The sequence below is a fragment of the Camelina sativa genome, chromosome 7 (genome assembly GCF_030686135.1).
Source record: "Camelina sativa cultivar CO46 ecotype springtype chromosome 7, ASM3068613v1".
Taxonomy (NCBI): domain Eukaryota; kingdom Viridiplantae; phylum Streptophyta; class Magnoliopsida; order Brassicales; family Brassicaceae; genus Camelina; species Camelina sativa.
The window spans coordinates 18,694,470-18,716,127 of record NC_141886.1 but is presented as its reverse complement, the minus strand read 5'-3'; the positions used below and the strand labels follow the sequence as shown (position 1 = coordinate 18,716,127).

At 33.9% G+C, this 21,658-nt stretch overlaps 2 protein-coding genes and 4 pseudogenes across 4 annotated transcripts; all 6 read left to right on the top strand.

Moving 5' to 3' along the window:
- Nucleotides 1-1,128: 1,128 nt before the first annotated feature.
- On the top strand, nucleotides 1,129-3,955 carry LOC104773775 (uncharacterized). The gene is made up of 7 exons (XM_087458820.1): nucleotides 1,129-1,515; nucleotides 1,699-1,827; nucleotides 1,918-2,118; nucleotides 2,691-2,787; nucleotides 3,091-3,194; nucleotides 3,303-3,354; nucleotides 3,535-3,955. Exons 1-7 carry the CDS (start codon nucleotides 1,280-1,282, stop codon nucleotides 3,787-3,789), a joined length of 1,074 nt encoding a protein of 357 aa, XP_087314946.1. The 5' UTR covers nucleotides 1,129-1,279; the 3' UTR covers nucleotides 3,790-3,955.
- Nucleotides 3,956-4,940: 985 nt separating this feature from the next.
- LOC104773773 (ATP-dependent Clp protease proteolytic subunit 3, chloroplastic) lies at nucleotides 4,941-6,907 on the top strand. The gene is made up of 5 exons (XM_010498423.2): nucleotides 4,941-5,405; nucleotides 5,831-5,945; nucleotides 6,038-6,213; nucleotides 6,315-6,410; nucleotides 6,489-6,907. Exons 1-5 carry the CDS (start codon nucleotides 5,106-5,108, stop codon nucleotides 6,726-6,728), a joined length of 927 nt encoding a protein of 308 aa, XP_010496725.1. The 5' UTR covers nucleotides 4,941-5,105; the 3' UTR covers nucleotides 6,729-6,907.
- A 603-nt stretch (nucleotides 6,908-7,510) lies between these two features.
- Nucleotides 7,511-8,988, top strand: LOC104773772 (E3 ubiquitin-protein ligase SINA-like 5; annotated as a pseudogene). Its single transcript, XR_015562520.1, has 2 exons — nucleotides 7,511-7,750; nucleotides 8,047-8,988. The product of XR_015562520.1 is annotated as an E3 ubiquitin-protein ligase SINA-like 5 (transcript).
- Nucleotides 8,989-9,774: 786 nt separating this feature from the next.
- Nucleotides 9,775-10,251, top strand: LOC104773782 (E3 ubiquitin-protein ligase SINA-like 4 pseudogene; annotated as a pseudogene).
- Nucleotides 10,252-12,052: 1,801 nt separating this feature from the next.
- Nucleotides 12,053-14,837, top strand: LOC104773781 (E3 ubiquitin-protein ligase SINA-like 5 pseudogene; annotated as a pseudogene).
- A 1,077-nt stretch (nucleotides 14,838-15,914) lies between these two features.
- On the top strand, nucleotides 15,915-17,484 carry LOC104773771 (E3 ubiquitin-protein ligase SINA-like 4; annotated as a pseudogene). The gene is made up of 2 exons (XR_015562519.1): nucleotides 15,915-16,233; nucleotides 16,641-17,484. The product of XR_015562519.1 is annotated as an E3 ubiquitin-protein ligase SINA-like 4 (transcript).
- The last annotated feature ends 4,174 nt before the right edge of the window (nucleotides 17,485-21,658 follow it).

Below are 21,658 nucleotides of genomic sequence, written 5' to 3'. Positions count from 1 at the left end.
GCCCCATAGTTGGCGAGGGGTCTTCACCTACACTATAAAAGTCTAAAAGCATTTTATTAGGTAAATTGGAAAGAATGGTAAATTTGACCAATAATTTTATAATGTTTTCGTGTAATATTAATTATTTTTGTAATAGAAAAAGACTAATTTCTTACATTGTTATCAGTATTTGGATATAGTTATCTAGTTGTAATTGGATGAATGATTTGTAAATCCATATATATTTGTAAAATTATGAAAACCAAAACACATAGATTCTGAAATAACATATTTCATCTTTGGATTTGAATCATTCTATTTTTCACTTTCAAATCCATTTAGGGTTTGTATTCAACTTGACATTTTTACCTATTTTCAAATTGGAGAATATACAGGGTAAAGTCCCATATACCTATTTTTACCTATTAAGCAAGTTTTTCATCTCCGTAACTCTTTAGTCTATTTATACTATTTATATATTGTTTTCATATAAATGAGTCATGTTTTTCAGATAAATGAGGCTTTTTTCTTTCTTAATCTATTAGGTAACAACTCTTAGTATCCTGAATTCTCTTATATTCACTAGGCTCATTTTCATGACTATATATTTAAGTATCAACAAAAAGAAGTAAAAAAAAAATCAAACCTTCAATATTGTAACACTATATATTAAATAGGAAATTACTATGTACTCCATCTATTTCACAAGTAGTGTTATTCAAGAGATTTTTTCTTGTTTCACAAAGAGTATCACTCAACAATTTTAATGTGTTTTTACACTAAGTTTCTTAATTTACTCCTTAACCTAAAGCTTATTTTCATTGAATTTAAATTATTAATCACTTATTAAATAGATCAAATATGTATAATTTTATGTTTTTTTAATTTGTGTAAATTGTGTCAAAATAACACTTTTTATAAAACAGAGAGAGTATTTAAGAAAATATCATCATTTCATGTATTAATGTTTACCATAAATGGATGATAAAAACCCGACAAAAATATTGCAAAAAATATAACATGTACTGGATAAATTTAAATTTTTTTTTTTTTTTGAGTTTCATGGAAGAATAAAAATAATTGAATTGATTATTTATTAGCCAATATTTATTAAAACAATATTATTAAAAAAAAACATTTGGTTATGATGTAAATTATTAATTATATAGTGAGAGAGGATTCCACCAAGTGTAGTAGGGGTTTGGTTTGTTTCATCTCTTCTCTTCGACTGCGTCAAAAAAAAAAAAAAAAAAAAAAGGAACCGTACTATCCTTTTCTCTTGTGGCGTTGAATCTCTCTCATGGCGGGAATCAGATTGCTACCGGAAGAACCTGAGACGAGTCCTCAACAACAAGCGAGACCCGCTGCGGCGTTGACGACGACGGATAGTTTGGCTTCCGACGACGATCGATCTATTGCGGCGGATTCGTGGTCGATTAAAAGCGAGTACGGAAGCACTCTCGACGACGATCAGCGTCACGCCGATGCCGCCGAGGCTCTCTCTTCCGCTAACTTCCGTGTCTCTTCAGATTACAGGTTTCCCCTCTCTCTCTCTCTCTCGAGATCATTGTATCTGCTAAAATGGGAAGAATCGGGTACAGTTTTGGATTGGATTTGAGAAATTTGGGGATTTTTTGGTTATTTAGTAGATCTTAGGGTTTTACGAGGCGCTTGTTTAAACTCGAATCTGGTGATGATTTGGAAATGGTGTGTGTATAGTTCTGATAAGGAGGAGCCAGATGCTGATGGAGGTGGTCAATCAATGCTTGGTCTTCAAAGCTATTGGGACGCAGCGTATTCGGATGAGCTGACAAATTTCAGGGAGCATGGTCATGCTGGCGAAGTTTGGTAAATTCCAGATCTCTGTTTGTAGATCTTTGTTATCTATAGCTAGGTGGAAGTGATTTAGATTTTATGATTTCATCTTGGCAAGTTTAGGTTTGGAGATGATGTGATGGAGATTGTTACTTCTTGGACTAAAGACTTGTGTATTGGGATTTCTCAACGAAACATGTCTGTTTCTGAAAACGATGTTACATCGGAGGTGAATGATCAGGCTGATAAGTATTTGTCGAGTTGGAATGTGCTTGATCTTGGTACTGGAAATGGCTTGCTCCTTCATCAACTTGCTAAGGAGGGGTGAGTTTCTCAACATTTTTTTATGCTTTGGCTTTAAATGGTTAACTATGTTTTGTTAAATCGAAGAAACTCTATGGGTGCTATGTAATTTGTTATATTACATTAGCCTGATTACCACTAGGTGAAAGTCTGAGAATTTCTTAGAATCATGTAGCATTTATGGGAATATGAGTCTCTACGACCGCATTAAACTTTGACGATTTTTGATTCTGAAGCTGTTTTACATGGAAAGCAACCATTCTTTGTCACGATAAAGAAAAACTTCCATAGAAGATAGTATAGAGAGTCAGAATTTAGCCTCGCTCAGAGGCTTAAGTCACCCTAAGCAGTGAAACAGAAATGTTACTGTATCTGTATACTTGAGACATTTTTACCACTAGAGCTTGTTTTGTTAATATTATGGAATCCGAAACTATCCTGATTGTGATACTGCAGTTCAGCTTTATCATTGATATTTTTTAGTTAAAGAGAACGTTTGTACACCAGCACATTTCGCACCAAAATCTTATGTTTACACTCTACCCTTGTTTTGACATTATTAATCTCACCATCCTTGCACTTTTCTGGCTCAGATTCTCTGATTTAACCGGGACAGATTATAGTGAAGGGGCTGTAGAACTCGCTCAACATCTTTCCCAGCGTGATGGCTTTCCAAATATCCGTTTCATGGTATGACTTTGTTTAGCTTCAATTAAAAATAGTTGCAGAACATAGACAAGAAGTCTTCCTCAGTAAAAGTCTAAATGCTATAATTAGCACAACAATGCAGTATTTCCTGTGTATATCTCTTCTTTCTTGAAAATGGTACTGACCTTTCTCAAGCAATGGGATATGTATGTTTCATGCAATTACCATCTAGTAGTACAGGACAAAAAATCTTCTCTATGAAACTACCGATGTTCACTGTAATGAGCATCATGAGACATAAAATAGGTGCTATAAGTTATGGAACTAACGTGTTTGCTCTCTTAGGTTGATGATATCCTTGACACAAAATTGGAACAGCAGTTCAAGCTGGTAATGGACAAAGGAACCTTAGATGCTATTGGTTTGCATCCTGATGGCCCTGTCAAAAGGTGCCTCCTTAGATTGTTATCTTTTACAATAAATTACCACACTTTCTTTCTGTTATGAGCACAGAATTAGACTTCGTTATCAATGACATTTCCATTTGTTTGTTTCAGAGTCATGTATTGGGATTCAGTGTCCAAGTTGATTGCTCCTGGTGGAATATTGGTAAGAGCATCTCGACTCCTGAATAAGATTTAGTTATAAGCGGTTAATGCACATAAGTTTAAGCTGTTAGAAAAGAAACCAAAGGCTATTTCACGGTTAGGAGAGGTGCAGATGCATCTAGAACACCTTAAATAACTGCCTCTATGTCTTGTCTCTGAAGTCTTTCTGCTTCTGTTTAAGGTCATCACATCTTGTAACCACACAAAGGACGAACTGGTGGAAGAAGTGGAGAATTTCAACATCAGAAAATCCAACTTATGTAGAGGAGGAGATGGAAACGACGCGACCAGTGCGATTTCCTCTGGCTCTGAAGCTGCAAGCAGAATTGAACAACCTCCGTTTGAGTATCTCAGCCACGTTAGGACATACCCGACGTTCATGTTTGGTGGGTCCGTAGGATCGCGTGTGGCAACTGTCGCTTTTCTGCGGAAGTGAGAACAAAAACCCTGTTTGGAATTGTTTAACATAATGCCCCCAAACTCTTTTTCTCATTTTTTTTTATATATTTTGGTGTCAAGACTTTGTGCTGTTGGGAACTCTTAATAACCTACAAATTTATATTCAGAAACACTGATTTGGTCATTTTATCAGTGGTTTTTTATTTTCGGAGGTCAAGTATGTAACATAGATTAATCCAAAATCGAAGAAAACTAAAGCAGTTGATGAAATTAGTAACAGTTTATTAAAAATAGAATATAAACTGAAACCAAAAATTCATTTAACCTTTTCATATTATATCGGTCTGGATATTCAAAATTTTGTCAAATACATTATAATTTATTTTCTTAAAAAGTTTTATAATTAGTTTTTTTTCTTCGTTTTTTCATTTGCATTCGAAATAAAAAAAATATCGAATATAGAGAGTGTAAATAAATCAAAGGAACTCCCAATGAAGAAAAGATCAAACCTACCAGATCATGAAAGGAGGTTACTCATCACTCTTTGATCACTCTACTTAGTTCTGTCAAGATTAACTTTTTGATGTGAATAGTTTAATTTCAAATCGACATGATGGCCTTTGGTTTATGAATTTTTGGAGCTGCGCAAAGCATCAATCTGGATGGATATATGCTATGCAGTGAAGCTAGATGACAGTCAATATGACTAGGATCTCTCTTCCCCTTTTTTTTTTTGTTGTGATGTAATGTCATCTTAGCTTAGTATCTCTCAAATTACTCTTTAGGTTTAACTCTTGTTTCCGTTAGTTTTATTTGTGCTTAGGTTTAAGTTGTTGCAGGCCTCTGTGTATTTTGTAAGGTTGACACTGGTTTCGCCTTCGGCCATTGATAAAAAGATCCTTTTGTGTTTAACAAAAAAAAAAAGAAAACAGTAAATAAATCCATTTAAACTTATTTAAGATCATATTCGTATCAGTTTGTTTTTTTTCGGATTGAAAAATCTTAACTTTTTAATAAAGAAATTATTAGATAGCCAATTAAACAAGTCAAAGAAATGGGATAAAAATCCAAAAAATAAAAAATCGAATTGGAAGTTAGTATTTGAGTTTGATGTTTAGGATTGAAACTTGTAAAATCAAATTAAAAAAGAGTAGAAATATCTATCATACACACGTTACATACAAAATTGAACAATTTCATGGTTGACAAAACGACACTGTTTAGTAGTATCTAAAAAAACAGAACATCCAGAAACAGCCCCATCAGGCATCAGCTACTGCTTCCTTCAATCCTCTTTAGCAAAAATCTCGTAACTCTGAAACTTTCGAAACTAGAAAAAAAAAAAAAGAAGCAATGGAGATGAGTTTGCGTCTCGCTTCATCTTCAACCTCGAACCCAATTTGTCTTTTCAATCCAGGCAAAAAGCTTCTTACTTCCCCAATCCGAAACCAGAGAATCCCTAGAATTGCGAAGAAACCCTTTTGCGTTAGGTCTTCAATGAGCTTGTCTAGACAAACCTTATCTAGTAACTGGGATGTTTCTAGCTTCTCCGTTGATTCCGTTGCTCAATCTCCTTCACGACTCCCAAGTTTCGAAGAACTCGACACCACAAACATGTTGCTCCGTCAAAGAATCGTCTTTTTGGGTTCTCAGGTTCTTACCTTCTCAAACCAAAAACAAATCTCACCTTTTTTGTTATCCTGGTTCTGTGTAAAGAGATGATACTGTGTTAGTAACAAATTAGATTAGATTGGTTTTGTAAACATGAGCTTGTTTCATTCAAGTTGTGTTGTTCTGTGTTGTGCTTTGTATCAGACCAATGGAGGATTTGATGTAGTTTTAAGCTGTTTCTAGCATTTCATCAACATGCTGAGTAGTAGAATACGTGATGAATTTGATCAAATTGATGAGAGTTAGAGAGAGTAGAGTTTCGGAGACTTTGTGCTACCTCGACTCAGCTTTGTTGATTTCGATGTTTTGTGCTGATTAGAATGATGATTTTTATTGAAGCATTTGGGCTATTGCTACCATTTCCTATGACGACGACTCAGCCTTTCTTGTATTTGATATTTCTCTAGGTGGATGATATGACAGCTGATTTGGTTATAAGTCAGCTATTGTTACTAGATGCTGAGGACTCAGAGAGAGACATTACCCTGTTTATTAATTCACCCGGTGGATCTATTACTGCTGGTATGTTCTTTATCATTACTACTGTAGGAAGTTCTGTGATTGTTATCCAGAGTTTTTTTTTTTTGAAATGATTTGGCTTGTTTTTTACTAAGGGATGGGAATATATGATGCGATGAAACAATGTAAGGCGGAAGTATCAACTGTTTGCTTAGGGCTAGCTGCATCTATGGGTGCGTTTCTCCTTGCTTCTGGTTCAAAAGGGAAACGTTATTGCATGCCTAACTCTAAAGTTATGATTCATCAGCCGCTTGGTACCGCTGGAGGCAAAGTACGATACTTTTGATCTGTTTTATATGTCTTCTAGAATGGTTTTTCTTTTCTACTGTTAAAAGTGCTAGATAACTCAAAGCTTTGAATGTGTCATTTCAGGCTACGGAAATGAGCATACGGATACGAGAAATGATGTACCACAAGATTAAACTAAACAAAATCTTCTCTAGAATCACTGGAAAGCCCGAATCAGAGGTATTTGCATATCTTTCCATCTGTTCTCCTCTACATGATTCTTTTCCTTTAGACCTTATGTGTTATCCTTCTTCACAGATCGAAGGTGACACAGACCGTGACAACTTCTTGAATCCGTGGGAGGCGAAAGAGTATGGTTTGATCGACGCTGTAATTGATGACGGGAAACCAGGACTAATTGCACCAATCGGAGATGGCACTCCTCCTCCTAAAACTAAAGTCTGGGATCTTTGGAAAGTTGAAGGAACCAAGAAAGACAACACTAACTTGCCATCCGAGCGCTCGATGACACAGAATGGTTATGCCGCCATCGAATAGAACTGTTGTTGCAGCGTTTACGCCTTTTTTATATGTTTATTGTGGTACCTGCAACAACCATATAACGTTGTATTTCCTGTGTTTGTACCATTTCTCGGATTAGATAAATTTGTTGTAGCACAGATGGTGCAAGCTACATGACAAGAAAGCTACAAAATCAAAGCTGTTTTTATAAGCTACATCTTAGTATGGTTTTTGAACTTGAGTCGTGATTGTGATACAGACAAAACCTGGTTGGAGTAATTTAATATACTTTTATGTGAAATAAATTATTTAAAGATAACACCAAAAATAACATTTTTGCTTCTAGAGGTTGTGTACTGCTTTAATATCCTTATTTTTTTTTTTTAATGGATCTAATCATCTAACTCACTCCCAAAACTAGCTCAAAAATGAAGGATTGCCACATCACATATATATTACCAAAGATCACAACACCCAACCTATGTGGGAGGGATTCTAACAATTTTATGGAGATTTAAAAAAAAAATATATATATATATATATATATGAAAGTAAATTTGGATAATTCCAAAAAATAGTGAAATTTACTAATTGTTAATAATCTAAAATTATATACCTGCGAAGAAAATGGTTTTCACTTTTCAGTAATTTTACATATCATAGTAATTTATTTTCTCAATATTACAGATAGGAAATCATAAGTTAAAGAAAAAATACATCTTAAAATGAAGTTGTCTGAGATTTTTTATTTTTTTTTAATTATTTTCTTTTACCAACTAGGGTTAAAAAAAAGGGTACAAAACCATTAGATTAGCAGAGTGAAACAAAAAAAACTTGAGATGGCCGACAGAGAAAGAACTCGTTCCCGGAAGAGACAACGACTCACTCTACTTGAAGAAAGCCAAAGTTTCACTGCAACGAGAATGGCGACTATTGTTGATGATTCCGAGGATGTGGTCACAGAGGCACAATCAAAAACTCAATCGGTGAAGCTACAGAGTTCAGATGTTCTTGATTGTCCCATTTGTTTCGAGCCACTCAAGAAACCAATCTATCAGGTTCCACTCCTTTTGTTTCATAATGTTCATAGCTTAGAACTTCATCATCTCTGATTGGTATATTAATTTCAAGATGAAACTATGTAACATATGTTTATGTGTTATCGAAGTCGAGTTCCCGTAAATACTGTAAACTTGCAGTAAAAAAAAAATTATGTGGTAAACCCGGCTAGTGATTTTTTGAACAAGGGTTAAAACTGTAGAAATGTATAAATAGTTTGATTTGGGTTACAAATTGTTTTTTTGGGTTGATGATTTTGGCTTACTCTTATGGTGTTCTGTTTTGTTGCGTTTAGTGTACTAATGGGCATTTAAGTTGTTCGTCCTGCTGCAAGAAAATAAACAATAGATGCTCGTTCTGTACATCGCCTATTGGGGATATACGATGCAGAGCCATGGAGAAGGTTATCGAAGCAACTATAGTTCCATGTCCAAATGCGAAGTACGGGTGTAAAGAAAGCACAACGTATGGAAATAAATCATCAATCCATGAGAAGGTTTGTGTTTTCGCTCGATGTTTCTGCCCCTTGCAAAACTGCAACTACGTTGGCTCTTACACTGATCTCAAAGGCCATGCTAATGCTGCACATTCTTGGGAAGAGTATGGCCTGATCTCGTTTGTGTTTGACCGCCCTTTAATCTTTGGCATGAACATCAATGAGAAGAAGATGGTCGTGTTTCGGGAAGAGGAAGACGGTGATTTGGTTGTATTTCAGGCTTTCAAAGGAACCGAGGGCGTGTCCGTGACTGTGAGCTGTATCGCACCTCTGTCTCCGGAAAAACGCAACCTCTCATGCAGTGTAGCAAAACTCAACGAGTGCACCACACTAAGGCTTGGATAATGGATTGAGGGTGAAGAATATTCAGAAAGTGAGTGAGAAAATGCAGTTTGAAGATGGTTTCATGTTCATTCCGTCTTATATGTTGAGTGGTGGTCACATGAAGATGCAGATTTGCATCGGCAGTGATGGGTATAAATATATTCACATCTGAGAAAAAGATATGAAGAGCCCTTAAATCTTTTTTGGTAAGTTAGGTTTGTTTGGCTCATAAAAACCTTCCCTAACCGGTAGTAAGCTTATGCTTTTCTTTTAGCTGTTTCGTTTTGATGAAACACATTGAGATCTATTTTGTTCATAGTAAAGTTCTTGATTCTGGTATGTGTGTTCTCTTGAATATCTGATTATGTAAAAAATCTGTAAACCCTTTTCATCCGTCAAATTGTATATTTTGGCGTATTTGGTGTGCCAGATAAGGTGCAGCAAGCTATGTGTTTTTTTAGCCTGATGAGTGTGGGCTTTTTGTTTGGTCAGTTTCATTGTGATTGTGACTGTGATACAGACACAAATTGGTTGACTGAGGGCTTGAGCGGTTCTCGGTAACCACTAGCAAAAGCAACTTTTGCTGGCCATAACAAGTAACAACTAATGTTTTATATCGTTATGGGTTGCTTGTAATCGTTAGATTTCAAAATCTCATTTATGTCAGTAGTTATGGCAGTGGGTGGTTTAATGTTTTTTTTTTCTTAATCTCTATTAAAAGTTTCTAACTCATTAAAAATAAATAATAAAAATTTTGAAAAAATTATTTTCTTTTATTAAAAAATATCATAATAAACTCTTAACTACATATACATATATATATATATATATATATATCTACATATCTATTAAAAAAAATTTATATATCAATGTTTCAAATAATACAAATTTTTTTTGTTTGCATAAGAATTTAAAATTTGAATTATAATAGTAGAGGTTTTTTTTTTTGTGTTAATTTAAAATGGTGAGTTCAAAATATTAGTTCAAAATCTCATTTATGTCAGTGATTTCAATATATGGTGATATTTTTATTAACTGATGATTTTTCACAATTTAATGTTTGAGGCCAGTTTTGATTTATTTTTTTTGAATCAAATGCTAATATTAGGGTATTCTATATGGAGTTATTGAGTATAATCTACTATACATATATAGAATCGTAATAGAAGCAATCAGTGATATCATATCTCATGCTCAAATGCAATGTACGGGAACAAATTACTAAGCCATGAGAAAGTGTGTGTTTTCGCGCCATGTTCATGCCCCGTTAAGAATTGTAACTACAATGGCTTGGAGCTGAGACGTGGTGCACACAAACGGAGTCCGGGTTACATATTCGGCTTGGAGCTGAGACGTTCTATAATATTCTGCTTGGAGGAGGATGTTAGTGATCAGATGGTCATTTTTCAAGAAGAGAAAGAAGGTGATGTGATTGTAGTTGAAAGTTTCACCGGATCAAAAGGGGTGTATGTGACTGTGAGCCATATAGCGCCTACGGTTCCGGGAGTGCGCAAATTCTCCAGCAGCCTAGCCAGAATCCAAGAGCATAGCACACTAAGGCTGGGGTTGAGGGTGAAGAATATTCAGAAATCGAGAAAGCTAGAAGAGCAGCCTGAAGATGACTTTCTGTTGATCCCATCTTATATGTTGAGTGGTGTTCATATTAAGATGGAGATTTGATTATACTATCTACAATGATTTGGTAGATTAAAAAACTAAAACAATTATACTACTTTATGTTTTTTCACACATGTCATTTATCTAATGGTGTATAGTTTCTTTATCTATCAAAAAATAATTGTAAATTAATTTATAAATAAAAAGTTAAATTTTTTCTTAATATGTGTGATAATATCAAAACATCAATTTATCAGGGACAGATGGAGTATTGTTTAGGTGAATTCAGTTTGTTATTATTTATTGGGACGAATAAAAAAGAAGTCAATATGGTAAGATTATGTTAACTGTTTGATTTTGTGGTGTTAATTGCGAAAATTTTCCCTTACATAATCAAAGCTAATTTTGGGGAGTTGATTTCTTAGGAATGGTTATGGTTATGGTAGGTATTAATTGTAGTCGATTTTCATGTGATACTGTATATGTTTGGTATTGCATCCGATTTTAAACTGTTTGGATACTGTCAATATAAATCTGTTTGCCTATCATTATTAATTTGTTTGGTTCCTTCTTTATAGTTATCTCTATTCAGTATTCAGTAGCATTTCACCAGTGTTCTAAAACGCGCTATGCGCTTGCTATGCGGTGGACAAACGCCTAGAGCCTAGTTGTATATGCGGGTGCCTAAGCGGGGTTTAGGCGGATTATATATTTTATTATTTATATATAAAATAATATTTACATATGTAAATATATAGAATAAAAACTTATACACTTTAATTTAGAAAAATAACAAAAAAATATAGTATCACAAATTAAATTCGATAAACTCTTATCTATTAAAAATAGTTTAGAATATATAATCACATTTTAAACAAAAAATCATAATCCATTAAAAAACTTGAAAAATTGACAAAATTTAATTTTATACTTATTTTGGAACCAAATTAAATTTTATAAGTGTAGACTTTAGAGGCTAATTATAATTTTTATTTGAAACAAAAAAAATAATATTTTAAAATATATTTAATTATAGTATATTTTTACTATTTTGGTCAACATACCACCTAGAATCCGTACAGGCGTCCACCTAGACCGCATAATGTCCGCCTAACGCTATTAGGCGTCCAAATTATTTAAAACCGCCTAAATTACCGCATAGCTAAAATTCGAGACGCTCGATCACCGCATAGCATATAACCACCGCCTAGGCACCCGCGTAGGCCGAATTTTAGAACATTGCATTTCATTGTAATAATGTCTAACCCTATGTCCTTTTATTAAAAATGATTCCTTTTAATAGTATAGATTGCAGGCCATCACGGCTTATAATCATATATTTCAAAATCTCATTTGTCAGTAGTTATGGCAGCGGGTGGTTTAATGTTTTTTTTAATCTCTATTAAAAAATTTCTAACTCATTAAAAATAAAAAATAAAAATTTTTGAAAAAATTATTTTCTTTTATTAAATACTATCGTAATAAACTCTTAAAAAAATTGTATATATAAATGTTTCAAATAATATAATTTTTTTTAGTTTGGTTAAGAATTTGAAATTTGAATTATAATACTATAGATTTTTATTTTTATTAGTTCAAAATTGTTAGTTCAAAATATCATTTATGTCAGTGATTTCAATATATGGTGATATTTTTGTTAACTGATAAGATTTTTCATAATTTAATGTTTGAGGGCAGTTTTTATTTACTCTTTTTGAATCAAACGCTAGTTACTAATATTACCGTTGTTTTAAACCAGCTAGGGTTATAAAAAGCCCAATTAGGACTCTTCTTCAGTAGCCACACTAACTAGCTCAGTGAAACGTACAAATCAGCCATCGGAGAGAGAGAGAGGATTTTGAAAATGGCGATAACTGGAGAAGACAACGGAGACAGATCCGGCGACGAACGTCTCCCGAAGAGACAACGACTTCCTTCTGAAGATGAAGATGAGTCCGTAAAGCTTCAGAGTCATGATGTCCTCGATTGTCCAATATGTTGTGAGCCACTCAAGAGACCAATCTATGAGGTTTCAACTCCTTCTTCGATTCATAATTTTCGTATTGCAAGTGTATAGATTGATTTTGGCTTCAATATGTGTGTTGGGGTTTATGAGCGGCCTATAGTATAGTTTGATTTGGGGTTGATGGTTTTGGCTAACTCTATTTGGTGTTTTGTTATTGTGTGTTGTTCAGTGTATTAATGGGCATCTAGCTTGTTCCTCTTGCTGCCAAAAATTGAACAAGAGATGCTCGTTCTGTAGATGTGAAATCGGGGATAGAAGATGCAGAGCCATGGAGAAGGTTATTGAAGCAACGATAGTCCCATGTCCGAACGCAAAACACGGGTCTGAAGAAACCACCACGTACGGTATTGATCAATCTGTTCATGAGAGAGTTTGCTGTTTCGCCCCATGTTCTTGCCCTGTACCAAACTGCAAGTTCGTTGGCACATATACGAATCTCAAAAGCCACGCTCGTCATGCACACATTTGTCGTGATAAATTTCTCATCCCGTTTACGTTTGACGGCCATTGTCCTATATTTTCCATGAACCTTGGTAATAAGAAGACTGTCGTTTTGAAGGAAGAGAATGAGAATGATTTGATAGCAGTTCAGGCTTTCAAGGTATCGGAGGGCGTGTATGTGACTGTTAACCGTATCACACATATGGGTCCGGGGATACGCGACGTCTTTTGCAATTTCCTGTATATCACTCCAACAAGGGAAACGATGGTGAAGAAAATTCAGAAAGTGAGAGAGCAAATGCATCCCGAAGATGACGACGTAATTTGGATTCCGCTTCCGCCTGAAATGTTGTTGAGAGGCGCGAGCTGGATGATGGCGATTTGCATCGACTATGATAGTTGGAACTAGAATCTTTAGCTTTATATCAACACACAAGTATCACAAAAGCTTCACTAAAAGGGAGTTTTTGGTTTTTTTTTTTTGAGTGGTGCTTGCAAAACTAGACCCCTAACTTGAGTCTATTGCAAAACTGACTACCTCTTTTTTTCTGTTCAACATTTGCCACTTTTTCCCAATTAAATCCTTATGTATTTATTGTATTCACAAAAATGCCATTATTTCTAATTTATTTGAATTTCTTGCGAAAATGTTTATTACATCTATATCCTCATCTTCTTCTTTTATTTACAGTTGTGCCACCGCCATCAATTTTCCAACAACCATGAACAACCAAATTTGAAGCTCTTAAAGCTTCAACAACCTGAATTTGTAAGCTTAAATAACACCCAATGTTATGAGAACTTCATTTTCCTCCATCTCCTCTCCATTTTAATCCAAGAAAATTTACAAGTGCATTCATCTTGTTATATGTAATGATTCTTGGATAGTGATTAAATTGGTGATGGTTTCTTCCGTGGTGACTAAAGACGACGTCCTCGGTGCTTGATATTGCGAAACAACCACCGATAAGGTTATTTTCCGGTAGATTTCGTGATTTTCCTTAATTTTTTTGCGAAATTAGACTTCATTTGTTAGTCTAACCGTCATAATATCATTTAAAGTCTACTATGTGGTCAATTTTGCAATTAAAAATTTATCGAGTAGACTGAAATTTCAGTCTCCTTAATTTCATTTGAAAACAAAAAAATATGGTTCAGACTGCATTATAATCTTTCTGTCGGATACTTCGTTTGCAGTCTACTAAGGTGTATTTTTGCAATTGACCAAATTCTTGACTTTTTAGTTATGACTGCTGGACGAAGTCTTCTTCCGATAATAAAAGAGTAGACTTCTATAGTGGCTATTTTTGGATTTGACCAAAATATAAAAACATTGACCGTAATATTATTGATATAAAATTAATTAGTTGACTGCAAAAGAAGTCTACTAGTTAAAAAATTAAAATGTTGGTCAACCCCAAAAATGACCACGGCATACTGCAAACGAAGTCAACATTCCTGGAGACTTCGTACAAAGTTTACTTGGCGAAAGTCAAACTTGGTCAACTGCAAAACTAACCACAATGAAGTTTACTTTTTCTAGTTGACGGATAGATGAAGTCTACTTGTCAGCTAGAAGTCTACTACCAAGTCAATGGTTTGGTCAATTGCAAAAATAACCAGAGTTGACTGTAATCGAAGTTAACTTGTTGAAACTTCCTAAGAAGTCTACTATGTTCATGAGAGAGTTTGCTGTTTCGCCCCATGTTCTTGCCCTGTACCAAACTGCAAGTTCGTTGGCACATATGCGAATCTCAAAAGCCACGCTCGTCATGCACACTCTTGTGGTGATGATGATATTCTCATCCGGTTTAGGTTTGACCAATCTTTTCTGTTTTCCATGAACCTTGGTTGGAAGAAGACTGTCGTTTTGAAGGAAGAGAAAGAGAATGATTTGATAGTAGTTCAGGCTTTCAAGGGATCGGAGGGCGTGTATGTTACTGTTAACCGTATCGCACATATGGCTCCGGGGATACGCGACGTCTTTTGCAATCTGTCTATAATCAAACCGTGTGGCACTCTAAATATTGGAACGATGGTCAAGAAAATTCAGAAAGTGAGAGAGCAAATGCATCCCGAAGATGACGACGTAATGTGGATTCCGCCTAGAATGTTGAGCGGCGAGGTCTGGATGATGAAGATTTGCATCGGCTATGATAGGTGGAAATATATTCACTATTGAGAAGATGTGAAGAATCCTCTCAAACTCTTTAAGATTTTTCTTTGCTCTGTTCTTAGAAGTGGGAGGTGGTTGGATCATAGACCTTTCTCTTAGCTGCTTCCTTTTCACGTGTATCCTGCACTGAATTAGATTTTGGATTATGTGAAAACTCTTTTGAACATTTTTTTCATCCATGAATTAGTTAATTCTTAAAGTCTTTGATGGTACTGCTACGGTAAACACTACAACTATTTGGTGTATTTTTAAAAATTAAAAGTTGGGTGGTAGTGGTACGCACGTTAGTCCGGAACCCATAGACTCCTACCGGTAACCATTAGAAGAATAAAAAGAAAAGGAATAAAAAAGAACAATGCATAATGGAATAAATAGTTTTTGAGCAACGAAAAGAAAATATGCAGAGAAGGAATGGTAACCAAACAATAAAAATGTTTTTAAAATATATTAAATTTCAATGATAATACTAATATTATTTTCAATGTATATATAATAAATTTTACATTTGATTTTAAAATAAACTTTGTAAATTAAATTTTAGATATATCATATTAAATATTAATAATTAATATTAACATACAATAAAATTTTAAGAGTAATTTTTTTTTTTACTATTCATACAGTTTTCAAATAGAGCATTAAGATTAGTTTAACATAAAATTTCTATCAAAAATATTTTTTTCTGTCAATACATTGTAAAAATATGAAAGTTCTTATATTACAAAATTGAAATTTTTTTATTATTTTAATTTAATTTAAAATAAAAAAAACGAATTTTAATATTTGTTCTTTTTCTTGTTCCATTTGTTCCTCATCAGTTTTAAGGAGAAACATTTTTCTATTGTTCTTTATTTTTTTAAGAATATAAGAAAAGAAATATTACTTTCAAATGGTAAAAAAGTTGTAGAATAAAGAAATATGTGATATTCCGGACTTTTCGTAGGAAAAAGTTTGGTCAAGCATAGTGTTTTTTCGGGTTTTTCTAAACACCCTTATTTCGTTTTCGGGCCGGGCTTTTGTAACCCACCCAACATCACTATACATAAAGCAAAAGGGAACTCGATCATTCAGTCAGAGTGTGTTGCGAGCTGGTGCCGAGAGAGAGAGAGAGATGACGATATTGTCAAGACGCAACGACGGAGGAGGAAACAGCCACCGTAGCTCCACGAAGAGGCAACGACTTCCTTCTGTTTCCACCGACGACTCAAGTTCTGGGCAAGAAGAAGAAAACGAAAAGACACTTGTGGTGCTTAGTGATGATAGTGATTCTGACGAAGATATAACTCTCCAGTCAAGCAAACGCCGGATTATTTCATCACCCAAATCCGTAACTCTCCCCAACTCGAATGTGCTTTTTGATTGCCCCAATTGCTTCGACCCTTTGAAAAAACCAATCTTTCAGGTTCGTTCCCTTTTTTTTTTTTTTTTTGTTTTTTTTTGTTAAAGTAGGGTTTAGAGAAATTGCAAATGTGAAACATTCAGCTATGTTTAAATGTCACAACTTTATCTCCAATTCGTTAATCTAAGTGAAAAAAGGTCACAACTTTAATTAGTTTAAAGGTCACAACTTTATCTCCAATTGGTTGAGCTAAGGTCTACAAAGTTTTCAGCTAAGTTTAATAGTCACTGTTTCTGTATGTTCTATGAATTAAGCTAATATAGTTTGTTCTCTAGCTACTGTTGCTATTTTTTTTTTTTTTTTTTTTTATATTTAGGTAAATGAGTTTCACTAGAAAGTGGAAAAATCGATTCTTTTTCGCTTTTGTGTTGAGTTTGATTTGGCTTAGCTTTAACACACTTTGTTTTTAGTGTAATAATGGGCATCTAGCTTGTTTCTTGTGCTGCATCAAATTGAAGAAGAGATGCTCGTTCTGCAAATTGCCTATCGGGGATGTCCGATGCAGAGCCATGGAGAAGGTCATAAAAGCAGGGTTAGTCTCATGTTCAAATTCCATGTACGGGTGTAAAAGAGAGCACCACGTATGGAAACAAATTACTAAGCCACGAGAAAGTTTGTGTTTTCGCGCCATGTTCATGTCCCGTTAAGGATTGTAACTACATTGGCTCCTACAAGGATCTCAACAGCCATTTTCGTGGTGCACACAAACAGAGTCCTGGTGAAATCATGTCGTTGGTGCTGAAACGTTCTATAATATTCGGCTTGGACCTGGACGATAGTGATAATAACATAGTCATTTTTCAAGAAGAGAAAGAGGGTGATGTGTTTGTAGTTCAAGGCTTCACCGCATCACACGGGGTGTATGTGACTGTGAGCCATATTGCGCCTATGGTTCCGGGAGTTCGCAGATTCTCCTGCAGCGTAGCCAAACTCAAACAGTATAGCACACTAAGGCTGGGGTTGCGGGTGAAGAATATTCAAAAATCGAGAGAGCAAGAAGAGCAGCCTGAAGATGACTTCATGTTGATTCCATCTTTTATGCTGAGTGGTGATCATTTAAAGATGCAGATTAGCATCGGCATCGAAGATGCCTATGTTCATATCTGAGCTATGTTAGGCCAGTAGAAGTAGGGACTATGTAAGCAAACACAAATAGAAATTGTGTAATGGGTCATTTGAGTTTGATTTTGTAGTTTCATGCATTGCATTTACAGTGAGTAATCATAATTTATGGAATATACATTTCCATCCTCTTATAACAGGTTTCATGCGTTGCATATATAATATATATCAATGCGACGGAACATGAATTAGATGACAAAAATAAATATATTACATTATTTTTTCATTGCAATCAAAGAACAAATTACAATCATTAAATTAAAGTGTCTAAATTTTCCAATCTTTAGCTTTTATATCAACACACAAGTATCACAAAAATTAATCTACCATCCATGTAAGCAAACACAATTTTTAATGATTATCAACAACAACAACAACAACAACAAAAAAATGATGTAAAGGAAATATCAAATATTTAGTATATTAGATTTTTTTTTTGCTCTGTTCTTAGAATTGAGAGGTGGTTAGTTGGATCATAAACCTTCACAAGTGAGCTTTTGGTTTCTTTTTTTTAATCTGTTAGCTGCTTCCTTTTTCATGTGTATCATGAAGTGAATTCGAAGAACATTTTTCATCCATGAATTAATTCATTCTTAAGTTTCGTTGGTCCTTATTTTTTTTTTATTTTGGTGTATAGACATAGTACTTTTAAGTTAAAAATCTTTGATGGTACTGCTACTATAAACACTACAACTATTTGGTGCGTTTTGAAAAATAATGGCAGATAATAGCTAAAAAAATTATATTGGGGGTCGGATATCCGAAATCGGCAGATACGGATCTGGATATCAAACTAATAAATCCATTATATACGAATCCGAATCTAAATACCTCCAAAAATCTTAGATATCCGGATCTGTCTCTGGCCTAATTGCTAACTCCTCTCACCTTTAATTTTGTACGTACCATCACTAGATGACGACACGTCATCGTGCACACTTAAATGAAAGGACTCCACAGAAACCAACTCAGTTAAAACAATCTCAAAACACTGGTGTGTGACGGAAGGCACCGCAAAAGACTTATTCATCTTCGAAAGATACAAAAAAATCATTTAGTCTAAACGAAAAAAAACAAAAAAATTAACAACAAGACTTCTTGAGAATGCAATAAATAAATATTAGAGTCATCATCGCACGCATGATTCTTTGATAAGAAAGTCGATTTTCAAACTCTTGAAAACATGAATTGTTTTTCCAAATATAAGAAATTACCAGGTTATTTTACGAATTCTCCTTTGAAAAATCAATTAAAAACATTTGACCAAAATACATATACTTAAATCGATTAAAAATAATAATGGCATATTGACTAAAATCAATAACAAATCAGTTTTAAATGTTATAGTCATTATGTATGGAAAAATATAGATGATAAAAGTACCCACGAAGGCAACATTTTTGTTTCTATAATTCTAAATTTAAATAGATGTTCATTCGACTTAGCGTTAGTGGTTCTAATTGATTTGAATTAGTCTTGGCTTTTGATTCATTATAACGTTGATGGTAGAGATACTCGATGTCGACATGTCCTATATCGTACTCTATAGGATTATTTATACAACGTGTACCAAGAAATTTCATGCACAGAAAGTCATAATTGGATTATTGTAAAATATTAATCTCAATAGCTTATATATAGACCGGTCCTGCATTATTGCTAAGAAAACAAAAATTATATGTACATGCGTAGTTAACTAGATTCAGAATGGGTTTGAAAATGTCAAGCAATGCTCTTCTTCTATCTTTATTTCTTTTACTTCTTTGTCTCTTTTCTGAAATTGGAGGAATTGAGACCACTCACCAAAGGATAGGTTAGTGCTTTCTTATATCTGTTTATATTCTTTTTTTTTTTTTTTTTAAATCATTATAGCCCAAACTATATATATACCACTGAATTTGTTTTCTTCCGTAAAGAAGAAGATCAATAATCTTAAAGGATTCCTTAATTACACTAGCCTATGATCAATTATTATAGATAATATATGTATGGAAGTAATATAAACTAATTTAAGAAAATATTATAATAAATTATACTATAATTATGCGTCAATTTATACTTATAAAATATATATTTTTCTTTAATAGACTAAATTATATCAACCAAAACTAAAAGTAAGTTTTCAATCTTTTTTTTTGTACAATCATATAAAAAAAAACTCACAAATCTGTATGCAAAATCAGTGTAGAGTATCATTGTAAGCTTAATTTGTCACTCACAGTTGCATGTAAATTATATTGTGATTGAATTTATTTTCATTCAATTATAAAGCTTTTCATGTATTTTATTCTATGAATGCTACAAAAAAACCTTGAAATTCGAACCTTTTTAGTAATATATATTTAATATTAACTGTAAAAGTTTTAACATGTTACTTACAAACTCTATAAATAACAATGCAGTATTTACTTATTATTTTTTATGTTAATCTGTTACATAATAAAAATGACCTATACATAAAAATGAATTAAATGAGTACATTAAATTGATTTAATGTGTTCATTTGTTTCTTTCTGCATTATAATATGATTATATATATATATATATAATATATGTACTACATTTGGAGTGTGATCAACAACGACTTTTAATACAAACTACCAAGTTACAAAGCATAAATATAATATGATAAGTTTAATAAGCGTAAAATTAGTCTACTCTTCTCTTGTTTTTATCTTTTAACACCCAGTTTATAGTCTTATTTATAACTTTTTCGTTATTTTTTTAAACTCCCGTATTATATTACAATTGATTTTGTTTTATCATTTCTAACATAAAATCCACGTTGATCTTTAGTAGCAAAACCTATTAGAGAGCTATTTGTATCTCCATCTTGTTCATGCGGAGGAGGCAAAGGAAGTGTTTCATATCAACGTTCATGCCCACGTCCACGTCCTTGCCCACCTCCACGTGCACGTTAGAATCTATAAAAAGACGTAAAGAAGAAGCACAAGTAAATTGCAAATGGATATAACTTATTTTATTTGTTTGTGCTTCTATTTTACGTTTTTGAAGAAATTGATGTTAAAATTTTTAGTAATAAATCAGAAATGCTATATTTTGCCAATATGCAAAAGAACATATTGAGTTTCTCAAATTCTCATTCCCGTAGGGGTTTTTTTTTGATAACTCAGAAATAATCAAAAAAAGCTTTCTAGGATTAAAGACTAATCTCCTGAAGTCAGGAGAAACCATATTAAAATTTGAACCCCTGTAACCAATATTACTCGAACCCAGGTGGCGAGACTTTTCTCCTTTTGCCACTGGACCAAGACGACTTAGTTTTCGTAGGTTTTCATTTGAAAAATCCATATGTTCTTTTTTCCTTTTTTTTGTTATCTAAAATATATATTAAAAAGGAACGAAGGTGGAATACAAGGTATGATACGCTGACAGGACTTTAACCTCCAGAAACTAAGCGGACGAGACTTTACCCCTCTCAAAAATAACCCGGCGAGGCTTAAGGCTCTTGGAAAGAAACTAAGCCCCTAACTCGGGGAGACAAACAAGGAACTAAACAGATCTAAACAGGATAGTAGATTTTACACAAAGAAACCAATCTTCTTTTTACCTGAACAAACCAATATCGCAAGAACTAGAAGGCTAAGACCAGAGGTGACCCCTACCTTGAAAGACTACGAACATCTTGCCTCACTTGGTGATTTAGAGTCTTCGGAAGAGAAACCTTGAAAAATTTTGAGCGGCGTGACGGTAGAACCTCAACCAAGCATTCAAAGACCGTCGGAAACGCCATGGTCGGAAATGTCAACTAAGTGACTTGAACCAGTAAGAAAATCTGTGTGAGGAAATCCAAAATAATAGGTCGTCGAAACCGAATCACCACCACCCCGACTGTGAGTGACTTAGAGCCATCGCGGTTTAGACCAAAGAAAGCTCAGGCAAAGAAGAAAATTGAAACCTGCAACAAAATCAAACAACCCAAATCCTAAATCTAAAAAAAGAAAAGCTGGAAAAACTAGAGATTTCTCCACAAAAGAAAGTAGAATTAAAAAAGTAAGCAAGAAACAAAAGCCGAACCAACACCATGGCCGCGGTGGCCCACATGCGCCAGTCGGAGACAAAGACCTAAAGCGGCGGCCAGTTCTTGAAGAAGAGAGAAGGACCCACTAATAGAATTTGTTCCAGCCTAATCAATGTTCTCTCTCTTCCTCTTTATCAAAGTTTTTTTTACTATTTAATAAGTGAGATTTCCATTAGAAATGTTATAAGAAAAAATAAATAAAATGAAAACTACTAAGACATCATAATAATAAAAAAATCAAATAGATGTAAAGGATTGCATAAT

Coding starts and splice junctions, on each gene's coding strand:
- LOC104773775 (XM_087458820.1), top strand. CDS start 1,280: ATGGCGGGAATCAGATTGCTACCGGAAGAACCTGAGACGAGTCCTCAA. Junction 2,119..2,690: donor CATCAACTTGCTAAGGAGGG/GTGAGTTTCTCA, acceptor TTTCTGGCTCAG/ATTCTCTGATTTAACCGGGA. Junction 3,195..3,302: donor CCTGATGGCCCTGTCAAAAG/GTGCCTCCTTAG, acceptor TGTTTGTTTCAG/AGTCATGTATTGGGATTCAG.
- LOC104773773 (XM_010498423.2), top strand. CDS start 5,106: ATGGAGATGAGTTTGCGTCTCGCTTCATCTTCAACCTCGAACCCAATT. Junction 5,406..5,830: donor TCGTCTTTTTGGGTTCTCAG/GTTCTTACCTTC, acceptor ATATTTCTCTAG/GTGGATGATATGACAGCTGA. Junction 5,946..6,037: donor CGGTGGATCTATTACTGCTG/GTATGTTCTTTA, acceptor TTTTTTACTAAG/GGATGGGAATATATGATGCG.